The sequence below is a fragment of the Anthonomus grandis genome, chromosome 6 (genome assembly GCF_022605725.1).
Source record: "Anthonomus grandis grandis chromosome 6, icAntGran1.3, whole genome shotgun sequence".
NCBI classification, from domain to species: Eukaryota; Metazoa; Arthropoda; class Insecta; order Coleoptera; family Curculionidae; genus Anthonomus; species Anthonomus grandis.
The window spans coordinates 29499584-29518825 of record NC_065551.1 but is presented as its reverse complement, the minus strand read 5'-3'; the positions used below and the strand labels follow the sequence as shown (position 1 = coordinate 29518825).

The 19242-nt window shown below is 28.4% G+C and overlaps 1 protein-coding gene across 1 annotated transcript in view; it reads right to left on the bottom strand.

The window, feature by feature from the left end:
• Positions 1-19242, bottom strand: part of LOC126737469 (dynein axonemal heavy chain 1-like) — a 101766-nt gene that overhangs the window by 81988 nt on the left and 536 nt on the right. The window contains exons 3-18 of the mRNA XM_050442380.1: positions 18966-19135; positions 18583-18906; positions 18082-18217; positions 17904-18030; positions 16553-16773; positions 15628-15795; positions 15265-15480; positions 14946-15205; positions 12882-13107; positions 12684-12827; positions 12383-12625; positions 12097-12277; positions 9312-9451; positions 5699-5819; positions 1314-1505; positions 1083-1260 (exon numbers count right to left, since the gene is read on the bottom strand). Coding sequence (XP_050298337.1) covers positions 1083-1260; positions 1314-1505; positions 5699-5819; positions 9312-9451; positions 12097-12277; positions 12383-12625; positions 12684-12827; positions 12882-13107; positions 14946-15205; positions 15265-15480; positions 15628-15795; positions 16553-16773; positions 17904-18030; positions 18082-18217; positions 18583-18906; positions 18966-19135 — 3047 coding nt within the window. The remainder of the gene's footprint in view (positions 1-1082; positions 1261-1313; positions 1506-5698; positions 5820-9311; positions 9452-12096; positions 12278-12382; positions 12626-12683; positions 12828-12881; positions 13108-14945; positions 15206-15264; positions 15481-15627; positions 15796-16552; positions 16774-17903; positions 18031-18081; positions 18218-18582; positions 18907-18965; positions 19136-19242) is intronic.

Sequence of the window (19242 nt, the reverse complement as noted above, 5' to 3'; positions counted from 1 at the left end):
CTACATAATATACTTTGGAAATTTTGAAGCTTAGTTTAAATGAATCCAGATCATTTTTAATTTTTGTTAACTGAACTTTGAGCTTAATTCTTAGCCCTTCTTAAGTTTTACCTTAAAATATAGCTACAGTGTCAACAGTATTCGCCAATATACTACCAGTTTTAGTTCGTAAAACTATTTTGTGATTTAAATATCACATCAAAGGTGTTAACGACAGGATAAACAGAAGTTCTGTCGTAAATGTGCCACATTTCATTCCTAAAGGCAATTGACTCATCTTCAAGCAACTCAGGTAGGTTTTTTTTTTCAGAAAAGCTTAAACAGTGACTGTCAATGCATCCTGGTAGATAAAATTGGCCTAATAGATAGTCGTCAATCAAATTTCGAATTCACTGAGAACTTTACACGCTTTACAAATTATCTGGTAAGTAATACTTTTAAATGTGGTAAAATACTCTTGAATGGTGTACGCGTATAATGTGAGAACTAAAATAAACCGGTTCAAAGGACCAGTAATTCATTGTGATTATATTCGATGCATATGTCAGGAAGAAAAATTGGACTGTATTTAAATATTCATAGTAGGAAAAAAAGCACTCACAGTCCATTGGACGAACCAAGTTTAAAGGTTTATAAAAAAGGAGTTTTGACACTAATTTAAAAAACATTGAGTGCATGTAGATATAAAACTATAGGCTACCGCATTTTTAAATGCAGTATAGTAGACAGGATGAGTCTCTAGAAAACGCATCGATCATCTGTAAGAAAACTATATCTACTATTATTACTATTGTCCATTGTCATACAATGAATATTAATAAAGTATATAAATATAATATAATAAAGAAAATATAATAAAGTTATAACAGTTTTTTTGTACAACACCCAGTTTCCCTAATTTGCAGCTGACTTAAAAGAACTGGCTGGATGGAACGACTGAATTAAAATCTTAAAAATTAATTGACTCATAAGGAACTGTTTTCTTAAAATGTGTGCAAGAATTGTTTTTGTGTGAAGTGCTTAAAATGTGAGCCCTTTTAAATATAAGCATATCTTTAAGGAACATTCTTAACGTTACATACTTTTGAACATCCATCCATTCTTCAATAACCTCAGACGTAGTCTTCAATTTATCTTCCCATTGGTCAATCTTTTCCTCAAACGGCCCCTTAAATGGACTGAACGATATTTGTTGAGTCAAAACGATGTGGTCGTCCAACATTTGTTGCTGCTCTTCGGATATTTTCATAATATACGTGCCTAATTTAATATTTCAACTATTAGGAATACGTTTATTTTAGAAACGTACAAACCTGTATTTTTATAGGATTGAATATCCAGTTTATTTTCAGCCCACTCGGCCATCATTTTATCTAGCGTCTGTTCAATTGTGTATTCTTTGCTACACATTTCCGCTACCGTTTTTATTTGTTCAGCGAAGTTTTCTACTCCTAAATTCAGCAATTCCTTGAACGTAGTTGTGGCACCCCATGAAAAATCAATCCCTGAAATTTGTGGAATATTTAACGATTTTTTGGTTTAAGATTTATAGGATGGTAATTTTTAACTGGATAGGTCTTTTAATAGAATTTAATTTTTTTATTGACTAAATTGATAATTAATTGCCATTCATAATAATAGGATAGGAAAATGGGCAAATGAAAAATTGTATAGACTTAAGAAAAATAATATTTACCTCAAATCAAAACAAAAATTAATTAAATTAGGTTATTTAAGAAAAGTGGTTGATAGAATCAGATAATAGTAATAATTAATAAGATAGTGTTAGTAGTTTTAAAGTATTAAAAATATCTAGACAATAATCCATTTTACTGAAAACACTTTAAGTATTTTTTAGTAGATTGATTAAGAGTGGATCAGTCGACTTAGTTCTACATAAATGATATTCAACATTCGATATATTATTGTAAAAAAGCATATTATAATCTATCTTTTTTTAAGCTAAACAATAAAGACAAATAAGTATATATAGTTACAAGATTTTCTAATTTTCCTTTGATAGAATCTTTAGATTTACAAATTTATCAATTGACTATGATAACAATAATAAAAAATTAATTTAAGACTAGACAACAAAATAAAAAGATGACTAAGATTATTTAATATAACTACGGTCACATCAACTAAAATAAAACATTTTCAGACTGAAAAATCCTATAAGATATAAAAGGATAGAGGTGTTATCTGTTCAGGAATTGGCAAAGTCGTAGGACAGGTCTATCCTTTTCAAATAAGGCTTTACGGATGTACTTCTTTTTGCTGCCGATGTATTTTTCTGTCATTGCAGAAGTTACTACAAACCCGAGAAAAATGTCAATGGGTTTCGATTTCTTTTATTACTTTCGTCGACAAAATATATTAGAGGTACAATCTGGAGAAGGAAAAATGTACGGAACACTTTATAATAAAATATATATATTGCCTTAAAAGTATGAAGTGTACAGAAATAATGGACGATTGAGGTAAATGAGAAGTTTTATTGGATAGATAAAAACCTTAAAAAAAAACAAGAAAATAAAATAAAAGTAATCGAAATACTTGTTCGTTTAAATTGTAATACAAGATATCCGAAAAATAAACAACTTAATATAAATTAATTAATTATAAAATGTTTATATGTTTCTCAATTCCAGACCATAGATTCATCTCTAAATTCCGGTTTGTTGAGTTGCTTAATTATTCCAGACAGTTAGGCCAAGAATTCATTTATTTATTTCAAATCTATAGAATCTTTTCTTGGTTCCGTGTTTCGTCTATTGGGGTGTCATCAGAGCAGTGAAAAACTTGTTGTCATACCAATTTTTTGCTGGTCTGATGATGGTACTAATAGACCAATATAAAAAATTACGCTATTGTAGATATTCTATTATAATTTTACCAGTAATTTGCGAAAAATAAATGTTTTTTATTTTTCAGCAAATTCAGCAGTAGATTTATCATTCCAGGCAGTTGAACAATAAATATAATATTTTTCGTACACTATTTATTATCAGACACTATTTTAAACTTATCTTTCGCAAATCCTCAGGTACATCTTCCTTAAATAAGATCACATTTTTAATGATTTTGTTCGTTTGTTAATTCCAAGCAGTTAAATTGTGGATTTATTTCTCAATTTTAGGCAGTTTAGTTATGAATTCATGTCTCAATTCTAGGTCGCTAAATTACGAAATGAATTATGAATTACAGGCAGTTGAACCATCAATTCCATGCAGTCGAATCATGGATTCATGTCTAAATTCCGGTTTATTGAGTTGTTTTATTATTCCAGGCACTTAAACAATAAAGTGTGTTTTTAATTCTGGGCAATTGAGCCAACAATTAATTCCTTAATTTCAGGCGGTTGAACTGTGAATTTATTTTCTATTTCCAGGCAGTATAATTATGAATTTGTGTCCGAATTCCTGTTTATTGAGTTGCTTTATTATACCAGGCAGTTAGGCAAAGAATTCATTCATTTATTTCAGGCATATGAGGCATATTTGAAATTTACAGTAGCGTGAAATTTTCTTGGTTAAGTGTTTCATCTGTTAGGGTGTCGTCAGATCAGCGAAGAACTTGTTGTCATAACAATTTTTCGCTGGTTTAATTATGGTTCTACTAGACAAAACACGTAACCAATTAACGAATCATTATACTGTAGATTTTTAGTAATAATTTTGCCAGTACTTTGGGGAAAATAAATGATTTCTTGGATCTAAGTTAAGTCATAAATTTATCATACATGCTTAGATTATTTTTCCGCATTTAAGCCTCTTCACTATCTTAATCCTCAGTTGAGATAAAATTTTAAGTATTTTGACTGTATCCTAACGAGATGCAGGCAGTTGAGTTACGGGATTATTTGTTAATTCCAGGCAGTTTAGTTATGAATTCATGTCCTAATTCCGGGTCGTTAATTTATAAAATCATTTGTGAATTTTAGGGAGTTAAATCATCAATTCTATGCAGTCGAATCATGGATTCGTTTCCAAATTTTAGTTTATTAAGTTGTTTTATTATTTTAAGCTAAGAATTTATTTCTTTATTTCACTTATGACACATGAGTCATACTCTTCAAAGAAAATGTCCTCGCAACTCATATTTTAGGGTAGCGTCAGTCTTTTTTTAGTCATTTCTTATTTCATTATTCTAGGCAATTGGGCCAATAATTTATTCCCTAATTCCAAACAGTTATGAATAGATTTTTAGGCAGGTGAATCCTGGATTAAACTATCTGCATTTCAGCTTCTAGAGTTGCTTTATTAATCCAGGCAGTTAGGATAAAAAATTATTTCCTTATTCCAGGCACAACACATTCCAAACACACTTTCTTGGTTACGTATTTTGTGTATTAGAGCGTCATCAGACCAGCTGGTCTTTCAAATAAAAAGTTTATTTTATTCTTTTAAGTGTGGCAATTTCTTTAAATATCACATAAAAAAATACTGAATTGGAAAAAAAATTCATGACTAGATTTATAAAAGACATGTGATATGACTACTAATTTATTTAAACAACGAATCATAATTTTAAATTATAATTTACTTTAATTAGGTTGCTTTGTTGTTCATATTTTTTTTATATTTAGGGATTTTAAATGTAAAAAAATGCATAAAAAAGTTACAAATAAACACTTGCAAATCAAACTTATCTCTCAATGAAACTTTGGTTTATTTTAGCATAAAATCACAATTATCATGCACGAAAAACGAAATTTAAAACCACAAAAATTGGAATCAATTTTTCAAGAAAAAGAATACATAATGGAAATTTATTGTTAAATAACAAATTACCTAAAAATTATTTTAATACAAGCATCGAAAACAAATTAATAAAAGACATAATTTTCTTAAGATAAATATTGATTCAATTTTATTTCTATTAAGTTGTAAGAATTTAATTAGTGTTACAATATTACTGTCTACAATATTATACGGACCGATTCATCACACGAATTCATAAACAAAGCAAAGATAAATTAAGATTAATAAATGCCTTGTAATAGTTAATTAAATTGCTAGTTAATATTTAGTGAAAATATAGTATACGCATTTAAACCATATTGCTTATTTCAACTTTAGTAAAATTAGTTAAGAACTTGTCGCTAGCATCATCGAAATTCTTCTTACCACAGAATTTCTTTTGTAGTTATTTTATGATTTTGCTAATTATATTCTGCTTAACATCTTACTAAAAAAATTGTTTACACTACCACACTTTATTATGTCACCTTTATTAAGGCTGACAAATGCCTTTTAACAAATTCATAGTCCTTTATTAAAATTTATTTTTGGAGTACTAGAACCAGGTATAAAAATCCTCGTAAACAGCCAACGCACACATCATGTATTTTCGGATCAAAGATCAAGGTTGAAATAAAGGTGGGCGAAGCTTTTTAATGTAACAGAACGATATTAATTTACATTAGATGAGTTACTTTGATGTCTATTGAGAAACTCTTAATAAGGCACCTTCTGCGATTGTCAATGCTTGCTTAAAGTAGTTGTGCCAAATTGGAGCAAATTAATGAAATAATTTTTTTTCTATAGAATTTGTGTTATTTATAAGTAAAATAAAATACATTAAGTATTCATTTGAAAAGTTTTTCTTATCACTTTATACGTACTTTCTAATATTTTAATTTATTATTACACTGCAATAAATTACTTTGCAAAAAACATAAATTAAAAGTCACCTGTTTCTTCCTCAAGTTTCTCCCAATGTCTGGCTCTCATTCCAGGATTTCGAATACACTGAAGCAGAGGAATCAGTGGCTTAAACTCGTCAATTTGATTTCGAACTGTAATGGCCACATTCTAGAAATAAATATTTTAATTTGGTTAAATTGCGTTTAATTATATGCTAAGGTCAAAATCAACGACTATTTTTAACAATTAAGTGCATCTTAATGGGCATCTCCAGATTTAACTTATTATATTTATTTTTTCTCTGAGGGTTAATTGAAAGCGGATGTACAGATTTGTGTATTATATTTTTTTTTTATTTCGGCGCACATTTTAAGCATTGGTTAAAATAAATAATTTGAGATCGATAAATTCTATAACACACATTTTCTTCTCACTCACGTTTGACATTTTTTGGTATGGTTGAATAGCAAATTGAAAAATGAGAAAAGAAGATGAATTAATAAATATCAATTTTTAATTTAACTTTAGAATCTGGGTTTATCGACTCTTTTAAGTAATATTTTAAAAAGTGTATTTGGATTTAATTAAGCTTATTTATTACTTATAATATAACCCAATAATATTTCTATTAGTACAAAGATTCTCCTAATTACAAACTGTAACTGTAAACTGTAGAAGTTACGAGGAAAACACTCATTAAACAACTTTTAAAATATAGGTTTCCATTATGAAATGTATACCTTACGTAAAGCCACACAAAAGTTCAATTACAAGAACTTATAAACAATAACGTTTCTAGTAAATTCGTAATATACTTCGTTAACAGGAAATGCAAACTTAATTTTATAGGATTTTATAATGAATAAAACTTTTAAAAAGCACTTAAGGAAACATAAAAGCGTAAAATGTGACACAGGAATTGAGTTAGACCAGTGCTAGTAGCCCATTATCGTAGCTTTGTCTTCCGGTCGTCTCGATCATAAGTTTTAAATTGCCAATATCACTATTTATTTTAATAATAAAAAGACTTAATTTGCTTAATGCATTAATTTTACTATGTTAAACAAACAGAAAGTCAAAAAAAGTCAAAAATTGACAGAGGGCTAAATTAATTTTAAATAACTTAACACCTACAAAACCACCAATATGATTAAAAGCACTGACTCCATATAAAATTTCCAAAGTGCAACATTAAAATAGATGACCTTTAAATTTCATTTGAAAGTCTACAAGATATTTTTAGCCAATATGGGTATATAGTAAGAGTGCTGAATTACCAACCATTTACTTTACCTTATTAAAGTTCATACTTAATATTATGGAGAGTAAAACTTTTACTAAGTTTAATTTCTGATTTTAGCATCAGATAAGTTATTTTTTTGGTTCGTTTAAGTCAACGACTAACTTGTTAATAATTAGGATACCAATTAACCCTAAAGCAATTTCAAGGTCCGCATAATCTCATTCGAGCCAAAAGATTTAACTTTGAATAAATTTGTTTACATTCGGACCCTTACACAGTAAGTTAAAGTGAGGCACGTGGAAGCGACACGTGTTTCATTTTTTTCCTTCACGCGTTTACTGACATTTTTTGAGCTATTCCTAATTATCGCTTTATCCCTGTTCGTCAACAAAAATGCAACCCTTCAGCTGCAGCATTGAAGCTTTATTTTTTATTAGATTCTGGTTGTTTACGCTTTATTTTTAAATTTATATCTTATTACAATTGGAATTGTAAAATATAGAGGAGTTCTAAAGAATCCATAAGAGTTATTATTTGCTTTTGTAGGAAAACAATAATGGCGTATTATTTTGAGTATTTTTCATATACAGGGTATCTGTCTTTTTTATAATTTTAAAAACGTATAATAGTGATACTTTTTTTTTCATAAACGCGCAAATAAATGACAATTTTCTAAAAATAAATGCATAACTTAATAGTAGGCCATTAGTCTATTTTCCAGAACCAGTTTATTTTTGTTCTTTTACGAAAAATATGATACGCTAGTATATTTTATACGAAATAGCGAAAATATTGAAGAAGATTTAGAATTATATTTTCAAAGTAAAGTGAACTATTATAACTATGAAAATATCTAATATCATTGTAAGTTTATGCTTGTTAGATACCTAAAAAGAAAGAAACTTATTTTTGGAATCAAAATTGGGTTAAGCACGAGTCTTTTCACCGTTCACCCATATCTTAAAACGTACAACAAAGAGAACAGGTAAAGAATAAAAATAGATGTTTTGAGATACATGGAAGTGACACCTTCGTCATCATATAGAAAAATTAACGTGGAAATTGGTATGCCAAAAACTGACATTTATCTTAAAGAAATGTAAGTATCATCCAGACAAACTTCAGATAGTGCAATTATATGATAGTGTTTGAACAGTGTACTAACTAATGATTTCTTTAGAAGACTTGTTATATGATTAGACGAATGCTTTTTTCTCAAGTGCAAGCATTTTTAATTGTCACAATTTCAGAAACTGGCTTACAAAAAATCAGCATCCAGTTAACGTAATTTTAGTTTTTTTCATGTGGCTATTTACAGAATGAAATATTTAAAATAGAATACGATGGCAGAACTTAATTATTTAGAGAGTTTTAATTATGCTTTTTTAATGCTATTCAAGGACTTATAAAAATGTGCCAATTTTGTGTTAAAAAAAATAGTCGTCATATTAAGCAGAGCCTTTAAAAATCTTTTAAAATGAAAGTTATTGTTTTGTATTTGTTATATTGTTACTTTATGCCTCAAAACAGTTGTTGCTTTTATAAATCAAACTCTTTAAATAATTTGAAATTGAATACCTATTTACAAGGTATTCAATTCTCCATTAGTAATATCTAACAATCTATTATTTATTAGTATTATTTATAACGTACTATTAAATTATGCATTTTAAAATTGTCATTTATTTGCGTATTTATGAGAAAAAGTGCATACTTTATACATTTTTGAAACGATGAAAAAAAAGTTTTCGGTTTATAAATATACAGAGTGTACCGTTTAAAAAAGAAAACAAATTTTAATTTATAACTCAAAAATCATCAATATATAACCAAAATTATCTGCACCACTGCATTCTACTCTTGGAACACAATAACTAATAACTAAAAAATCGATAAGCAGGATCATATCTAAGTATCTATCTTATATAGGCTTTTGATGAATGAGTGCAACAATCTTTAAAGGGAATTCTGCATGAAAGCAGTTTACTAAATAAACCTATGTACGCAAATGCCTAATTTTTCGAGATACTGAGTGCATAATGAAATTTGGTAGCTTTTAAAAGATATCAAGCATCATTTACACGTTCTACAAGTAAAGGTCTTAACTATTTTAAAGAAATTCAATTGATTAAAAAGAAAATAAAAATTACACGTTAAAACAATTCAACATTATCAGACTACACAATAATACTTGTAGTAAAATCGCCTTACTCTTAAATATTAACAAGGCTTTAATCGATGAATATATTAAAATACCTACATAAGTTCTGTTACACAAAATATTGGTTCTAATTTTTTTTATATGTTTTTGACTCATGCATTCTTTTAAATTATTCGTTCTTTGCTTTTTGATTTTAGATTAAAAATTGTAATTATTATTAATATTTCTATTAAAAAACCTGTAAAATGTATTTTACCTGTACAGCTTCTATATCTGCAAAAACCCTTGCCAAACGCACCATCATTTTGTATATATCAGTAACGGTTCCCTCAATCGCATCTGCATCAATATTTAGTATTGGATTATCCATCCACATCTCATGTGAACGTTCCCAATCTAAGAAAATATATTTTAATAATATACAAGGTTTACAGAAAAAGATTCTTATCCCTAAGGGGTATCATTAGGTAATTTTAAGAAGAAAGTTTGAATAAAGCTATGTGTTAATTTTTGAGCTATAGGGTGTTAAAATCGTTTCCTCATCATAACTTTAATCACTTCTTAGATATGTTTATGAAATTTGCGTACACTATTAAATACAAAAATATATTTTGTACAACATTTATTTATTATTCTTAAATTGTCTTAATAATTTCACTATGGCAAACCTTTTGCTGTCATTTCATTCTCATATTTAATTAAATAATTAATACTATAACTATGCATAATTAAAATAATTTTTTTTTATTAGTTCTAGTATTTTTTACAAAATTTCTTAGTTTACCTTATATCTACGTTTTTCAGATTTAATTTTATAAAAAGTGAAAACACAAAGCTTGTAATTCTATTATTGTGTTGTAATAAATACTTATATTAATGCATAACTTAAGTGGAAATGAAGCTCATTTTATTATATTAATTGTTAAAAAGCATACAGACTTAGCAAAAGGGTAAACGATAACTATTCTATTCATTGATCTTAAGAGTTTTTAAGAGTTTACTTTAATTATCATAGATTAAGTCTAAAAATTATGAATTACAATAAATAAATAAAAATTATATTTTAAATTGGAGACATTTATTTCCGAAAAGTCACACTCGTTTGATATGAATTTAATGAAAAATAAAATATTGAATAAATAAATTAATGCATAATTTAATTGGTTACTGAGGGAACTTTATTATATTAAATATAAATGAATTAGTACACGAGTGAATCAAAAATATGATTTTTGGAGATAAAACTCAAGGATAGAATTTCCTTGCAGATTTCTTACAAATTTAAAAGTTTTATTAATTTACGTGTTGGTAATAATTTCGAGTTATAGTAAATTATTTTAAAATTAAAAGAAAAGATGCTAGCAAGTGATGCTACTTAAATATCTGGGATGTACGTTAAACCAAAATTGAGACCCAGAACAAGAGATTGGGTGTAAAATCAAACAACCAAGCGGAACCTTCCTTAAATTCAAAAAATTTCTCAGATAATAAGAGATAATAACCGTAAAATGTTACATTTAGTCAGTTTTTTTCTACAGTGTAGAGTCCTGGACATTATAAGCAAGTTCTATAAATAAATTGGAAGCATATGAAGGAGAATATGCAAGGCATTCTATGAAGGGAAAAAAATATGAAATGCATTTTATCAATGTACTCATAAAATGCCACTATTTCGAAAATCAAGCATTTCTTATTTTCTTAAGCGAGTAGGCAATGTCGATTACGGATTTACAGATTTAAATGCAATTATCTGAAAGAAGTAAACATCTTCTTATGAGTAACTTACTGAAGTAGGAAACGAATTCTAAATTAAAATAATTCCAGGCGAATAATCTTTCAGGCATATAGCCCAAAATTAAAGGAACGAAATCAGTGTAAAGAACAAACCTGAAAAAACAAATATAATATTATGAAAATAACTAATAAAAGCTTGTAATTTCCATTATTGCCAAAGATTATATTTAAATCATTTTAATAGAATAAAAATATATTTTGTACTAAGATTTTAATTTATTTTAATGGGATAGAATTGCTTTTTGAAAATTATAATTTTTTCGACAAACATACAGTGTTTTTGTTAAAATAAATTTATAGTCTAACTCTAACGAATATTCAATTGTTTTAGTATGTTTAATATGTACTAAAGTAATATAATTACTATATTGTCGTAGGTGTATTATTAATTTATTACCTGTTAAAGTACTGCATTATTTTAAAAGAAATTAAAAAAAAAATTAATATTCGGAAACTTGTCATCATAATATTACTAATTTAAAATAGGATCAATATATTTACTCAAATTAAATACAAAATAAAAATAGTTTTAATTAGCGTATATAGAATATTAATTTACAAAATATATAGAAATAGAAATAAAAAAATTAAGTAATTAAAATTTATTTAATACTTAAATATTTTTCATACAAAAAATTTGTTATTTTGATTTCAAAAAAGTCAAATAATAATACAAATTCAAAGAATATCGTAAAACAAAGTTTGTTTTTTGATATTTATTTGTTATATTTATATTTATGGATAAATAAAATAAAAACAACAATATTTTTTTTACAATTGACACCATTATTTGCCTCTATCCAAAATAATCTTAGAAAAATACAGCAAAGCATAAAGTATCTTAAAAATGGTATTATATAATTCTTATACACGCATAACCTAAATGGGTATAGAGTGCACTTTATTATATTTAATTTTAAATCTTGAACTAACTAGGTTTATTTGTAAAGAAGTAATTAAATATTTTTGTTTTGTTTTAAGATGAATTAAAAGAAAGTGTACAGTAACAAAGAACACAGTATTCTAAATTATATAAATAAAATTATAATACTGTTTAATAATTCAAAAAGGAATTAAAAGAAATATTAAACCAAAGAAAGAAAATAATTCGCAATTTTTAAATAGAAAGAAGCTTGATGATAGGAAAGATTCCGTTATTGTTTATTGCTTTAAATAAACAAATATAATTTAAAAAAATAAATATTTACAATTTAATTAAAATTATATTACTCCTTAGTTAAGCTTACCAGACGCAGTGGTCCATAGATTTTTATGTGGTTCAAATTCCTTAATGAGTCTTGTAAGGGTATCAAAAGGTACAACAGGGGCACCAAACAACTTTTGTCTCTGGTTTAAAAGTTGACCAAACTCTTGAGCCTCCTTCATGGCTTTCCAAACTTTTCTAATTTCCAAGGCATATTCTTGAGTCTACAAAAAAGATTCAGTAAGTTTAATAAAAAATTTTGACTTTTTTCTTAATTTCTATTTTAATACGAAAATACTTTTTGTGATCGGTGTATAAGAGAGTAGCACCTTTTCTATATCCCTGTAACCAGACATATTGACAACCTGAGTTGTTAAAGTCTCTATCCGATCATTAAGAGTGAACTCGTCATTAAGCTGAAGTTTGAAAAATTTATCCTCCTCATCTTTAAGAAACTTTTCAGATTCCTCTACTTGCTTATAAATCCGTAAGGGCCACCCAATTGCCTCCCACTTATTTTCGAAGTCCTCATTAGGCAACGCGTACCAGAAATGATCAAGAACTTCATACTCCTGAAACGATAAATCGGTCAAAACTTTGAAAAATAACATTTTTGAAATTAAATTATACCAAAACATATCGTTTACAGGTTTCGTCCAATGATTTAACAGACATGGGAATAGTCTCCATCCAATCTCTTATTTCGAAAATATGTTCGATATTTTCTGGTTTGATTGCCAGTTTAATCATTATGTTTTTATACTCCTGTAGGAGCTAAAATACCAATAAGGTTAATAGTGACCAAAAAAAATGTATGAGTTCACTTACATCCTCGATGGATATTTTCATCCTTCCACAAAACAGATCCAGCATCTTGTTTATGATTTCTTGTCGCTTATTTATTAAAAACATTCTCAAGTGTTCAATTTGGACATAAAAGGGGCCTATATAAATTAAATTTGGCAATGTTTCTTCGAGACTTCTTTTGAGACGGAAATGCTGCGATATATCTTCTTTGACTTCGGCTGCGGTTTTTTGATCGATTTCATAACTCCTAAAAACCGACAAAACTACTAGGTAATGTCTATGATACAGCTTTATTAGTATTAGTATTTCGATTATGATTATATGTATCTTGAAATTTGAAATAATAATATATGTATAGGATTTATTACAGTTAATGGGAGGTTAGATGCTTATGGAAAACGGAATATTTTTTTGACGATTTGGCAACATAAGTAATTACTTGTAACTCTAATTAAATCTTTTTTAAATTTATCTACATTTATAAGAATTTTAAATTCTGAGTGTGATAGGTACTCTTAAAAGAGTTTATGATATTGTTGTTTATTGTGGATTTTCGAGTTGAGGTTTTTCTGAAATTTTTTTATCCCTGTCTCAGTTCAATAATATCCTCGGTATTATTCTAAACTTGTCCTTTTCTGTTGTGGCTTATCCAACTACGTATGAAAACACACAATTTATAATAATTCTTCCGTTAGTTTTAAGCTGCGTCCAGGATATAGGTCTTACGAGAACCTTTAATATCTTCAGTATTAATTTTAAATTGGATTTTTTGGAGGAAAACACTCGATTCGCCTTGGTTGCTTTAAATTTGGGATTTTACTGTTAGATACGAAAATACTGACAAGTTATTGTTTTTTAACATAACATCCTGTATATTATGGAATATTCTGGAAAACTATAAAAATTAAATGAGGCAACTAAGATTATTTTGATTTGATTTGATCATAAATATTAAATAGCTCTTTTATCGCCAGTTGTCTAGGTTTGTATATGCGATAAATGAAACAGCATTAATTATATTTTCGCCTCTTTTTCATTAAATAAGGGAGAAATAGAGTGAATTCTTACGACTTTTGTATAAGAAACCTCTTACATGATTTTTTCAGTTTTTACCACATCGTGTATAGTCAAGATAGTATTAATCTAATATATAAGAAATATTGAGTTTTAGCTGAATAATTAGTTGTAGTGACGTTTTAGAATACTTTAGATAATGCAGACTCCTTAGACGCATATAACCAGAGTTAATGTGCTAAAAAAATTTAAATCGGTTGATGTATAAGAAAATAATACGCAAAAATGTGTGATAATAAAAATCATTTTATCAACTTAAACTTTGCTAGTACAAATGGTTGCCTTATATAGTAACACATTATTTTAAATTGAAAACAATTTTCGATCTTATTTCGCCAACAAAATTAATGCAGGCTGAAGCGATTTATCAGTAAAAATATATGGAAATAAACATGAATAAACTGTTCATAGAATTAATCAACAAGAATTGGAAGGCGCAGTGCAATTAAAGGGCCCGCACGGTCGCCAGACTTAACACCACTAGATTTTTTCCTTTGGAAAATAAATTCTGTAAACTCATTAAATTGTTTATTTTTCAAATACCTTTTTACACTCTTACCGTTTATAAGTCTATGAACTTACATTTTTTATACACCGTTGCGTGGAATGCCAAAGTATGACGTCGATAAAATATTCATTATTACCAGACATTTTAGCTCAAATGATAAATTTATGAAATTAAATGGTTAAATTTAAGAGGCTAAAAAACTACAATGAAATTTAAAATATTTAATTTTTACAATGGATCACAGTTGTTCTTCTGGTACGATACGATTTTTTAACTATCGTTTCTATTCAAAATAGTATTATCAAAATCTGAGTGACTATTGAGCTCTCCTTTACTTGAGTTACTATTTATCGTCTTTATAAAGTAAATATCTGCATTTCATCATGAAAAGTATTGTATAGGAAAATATGTATATACTCAAGTCAATAAATCAATAAATTACTTTTAGTAATTCATAAAAAATGAATATATTCATCTGGTTTTAATGTTGTAAGTAAACATACTTGATATAATCCGATATGTTCAAGGTATATAAGTTAACATGCACGTCAAACTCCTTGGCATAAGCTTTTAATGGAATTATCGCTTTTTCATATGCCAATAAAAATCTGTCTCGAATTCTACAAACTTCATCGGCCAACAGCCCTACTGACGATAAGTAAAGGTCCGCAGGAAACCTTAGATTTGTTAAAAGTAATGGATGCACCTGCCTGATTTGGTGCGTCTGCCTGAGTGCTTCGTCAAATAATTTAAGTAAAACCGTCTAAAATAAAAAAACAAACTATATACTCTAGTGTTTTTATAAGTCAATCAATTAAGTACCGCAAACGTTTCCGGTGTTGTGCTATAAAATGCGCCAGTTTCATCCATTTTTAGTTGCAAACTAAAAATTGGCGCAACTGCTGATATGAATGGGCTGTTGATTAGGTCTTCACCCCAAGCAAAACCTTCTTCAACCGAAAGGCAAGGTAGGCAAGGCGTTTCGACCAAATTTATAAAAACTTGCAAAGTATTTTCTACCAGTAGTCTAAGTGTGTGCTACAAATCAGTAAATAAATTTAAATGTAGGGTTTAAAAAAAAGAGGGCATGGAGTAGTTTTTTATTTCAAATTAATATTTCTCAAAAATTTTGTTGGTATCATATTGCAAATTAAAATTCACACCTTTTATAAAATTTTATCGTACCTGCATTCGATGTTTCACAAGCTCCATAAGCCTTTTAAGTTTCGATATTTCGTAAATTTCAAATAATCTCTCGTTAATATCGAACCAGCCTTTGCCCAAATCGCCAATACACATTCTGATATTAAATACCAACGTTTCCAAGTGGCTTGTTCTCAACTGCTTTAGGATCTGATAATATAAATAAAAGTTTTTAAATTAATCAATTTAAAAAAAAAATATCTAAAACTCGATTTTTTTTTGAGGAAAGCAAGTTCTCAAAAACATTTTTCTGGACGTGTATTTATTTCAAATTTTATCCATTTGACGTACTTTTGTACAAATTCAAATAAAAAAATAATGAAATCCAACTAAGTTTAAGAAATTGCATCCAATAACTTTATTTTATTAACTTTAAGCATCCTTAATTTTAAGATGAATAATATTTCTTGAAGTTTCTCAATCGTAAACTTTATGAAAATTATAATTCAGTTTCCTGGAATAGCTGTTATGAGCTAGTTTAAATATTAGGGCTTTTGTGCTTTTCTAGAAAACGATGAAGTCTGTCGATTCCCTTCTTTACTAGGAAATCCTTTATTTATTAAATTATAATTTATTCTAGAAAAAAAGGAATAATAAAGGGAGAGTTGATAATAAGTTTAAAGGGTCATATTAGTATAAGGGTAAAGAATTAGATTATAAATTTTCATCCAGGCTGCCTGACTGGCTAAGTATTTACAAAGCAGAAGTAATCGCAGTACACGACACCCTATAGATATGGCTAATAAAAACGGATATAACATTCGACTTTCATGGATTCCAGGCCATGCAGCAATAATAATATTAATTACAATATTAAATTATTATTTTTCTTTAATTTACGCTCCACAGGAATTAAGTCGAATTTAATTAAAAAAACAAAACTAAATTATTAATAAAAATAGCTTACTATCGTGGAAGTTTGCGTCTGAATGGTATTAAATTCCTCAAGAGTAACATATTTCGCTCCATAACTGGCTGTAAATAGCGATAATTGACCAACTTTTAAACATTCTCCAACAACGTACGACATCGCCAGATACGTTTCGGGAATCACGTAAATGTTATACCAAGCGAAATATTTCTTTTTCTTTTCAAATTCATCAGTAGTTATACCGGTGTCAACTTTTTCTGAAAAGAAAAACATTAATTAAATGCTGTTACGTTATGACTTTACGCAAAATTGTAAATTGGTAATGGCAAAAAGAACCGAAGATGATAAACGTGTTAATTTATTAACATTTTATTAGATTTTCTTTGGATACAAGCCTGGGTAACGAGCGTTTTGCTATGGATATTAATGAATAAACATATTATGTAAGTCACATGCTAAAAAGTAATGTAATATTGTAAATTTAGCCTAAATTTATCTCATAGTAGAAAATGGTCGCATGAGTGCGCATCATGCCAAAATAAGGATTAGGGATCGTTCAAGGCTTGGCCTTAGCAATTTGACTCTTTTTTTCTTAGATCTTCCGTCAAAATCACCGATATTATATTCCCCATCTCAGTTCTTCATGAATTGTTTAATTACGTCCTCCTTCTTTTAAAAAGTATCACCAACTTATGTCTAGAGCTGTAAAAGTCAAAAGATCAACTATCAATGCCCTTGAGAAAGCGTGACTCACCAACATTTTTTTGACAGACCTTTCATTGTAAAACCTAGTGACATAAAAGACATAAACTTATAAAATCGGAACAACGCAAACATGACACTTCAAGCAGAGTGGTTGGTCGTACGTTAAATTGGTCGTTTCTTGCTCTAATTTTGCAGTTTTGCTATTAGCACAAAGCAGTAATGAATTAGTAGCTATCATATCTGAAGCTGACCTATTAATAAACTGTAAGGGACAGATAATCATTAATAAGTCTGATTCCTAGATTCTCCATGAATCGTCGCCACGTTGGCATATTGTTCACTTCAGCAAAATGAGTGGACGGAAGAAATTTCAGCTTAAATACAATCTTGCAAGACTAATATGAGCGTATTGCATTCACCCTCTTAGCGAAAAGTCGAGGATCTTCTTTAACTTAAGCATTTGCCTGTGAGGTTCTGTTGCATGCCAGTGCATAGGTATTTCAGCACCCAAAGGAGAAAATTCGCAAGCCTATGTACAGTTAAGAGAATTTAATTTCTTCCTAAAAAAGATCTAATAAAACGTTGACAAATGAAAACGTTTTTAATTTGCAATTTTTTTTGTGAACTACCAACTTTACTATTACTTATATTTTTTTTTAAATAAACGTAAGCATCAACTTGCTTTTCGCTACGGGAGCTGGCGGTGCCTTCTGTAGAGAAAGTATATTAAAATCTGTCTTGGCTTGTATTCTTTTAAATTCTAATTCGCCGATGGTCCTTTGATGGTTTAACAAAATTTCGTGCTTAAGCTGAAAATATAAAATTGTGTAAAATGTATTAACTAGTTTCTTATAAAGTACCTTTTCAAAATAATCAGAATACTTCATCAGTTTTCCAACTTTCGTATTTCTTATAGGGGCAAGTATCGTTTCAAACATCTCGTCAGACATTGTCGGTGTGCCAGTTAGACTCATACAGTCCATAAAAAATTCGCTTCTAAAAAAGCAAAGAGTGTTTTATTTCGAGTTTCCGTAAATTGTTGAATGCATGTTCATGTATGTTGAATACATGGTCTCCCAAGTAATGAAACATGGCATCATCGATTTTAAATCGTCATCATGTATTCACTTTACAAATTTCTTCCAATATATGAATAATCAAATGAAAGTAGCCAAATTCCAAACTATTAGTTATAATAAAACATAAGACAGTCAAGAACTTATTGTTTGGAAAGTTTTAAAATAAAATTGACAGTTTCGCGAGAATTACCTTCAGTTTGGGAATATTTAAACATTAATACAACTTTGGTGGTATATTCCCTGAAGTATCTTTGCTAGCAACCATGTAAAATGTTTTTATACCTTATGCACTCTTCAGAAGATCTTCTCAGGTTGAGAGCAGCTATTATTCGATTTCCGAAGTTAACTGGATCCTCTGCTTTCATCATCAAGAATAACTTGGGTAAGAAAAACAATCTTTTCAATCCGTCTAACGTCATTACTTTCCAGAGCTTAGTCTCGGGTATGTAATCTAGGGCGGCGACATTTATCCAGTGATAGATTTCATCTAAGGTATAACTAGATCGGTTTCCTTTAGTGACGTTGATGTTGGGTAAAAATGCTGTAGCAGGTAAAGGATGTCGAATGCCTTCGATTATTCCATGTTCTATCCAGTTTTCCGGTGATCTACATAAAGATACTTTCAATGTTGTAATTGAACAACATCGTTTTATGATGGCTTATACCTAATATCATAGTCTTCATCATCAAAAATTTCTAATGGAAGAAATGGGATCCATGATTGTAATCCATATCTCTCAATATTAGAAGTAATTTCTTCAAACAACACAGGAATAGGCAAGAGGTCTCTAGGCCGTATATTCATCCGTTCCAATCGCGATGCAATATCTTCACCCTGGGAATCCATACATTTTAGCAGTTAATAATAATTAATAGAATAATAAACTTTAATTTTCTCAAAGATCATGGGAAGATAAATGTTGAATTAAGGCATGAAACAAC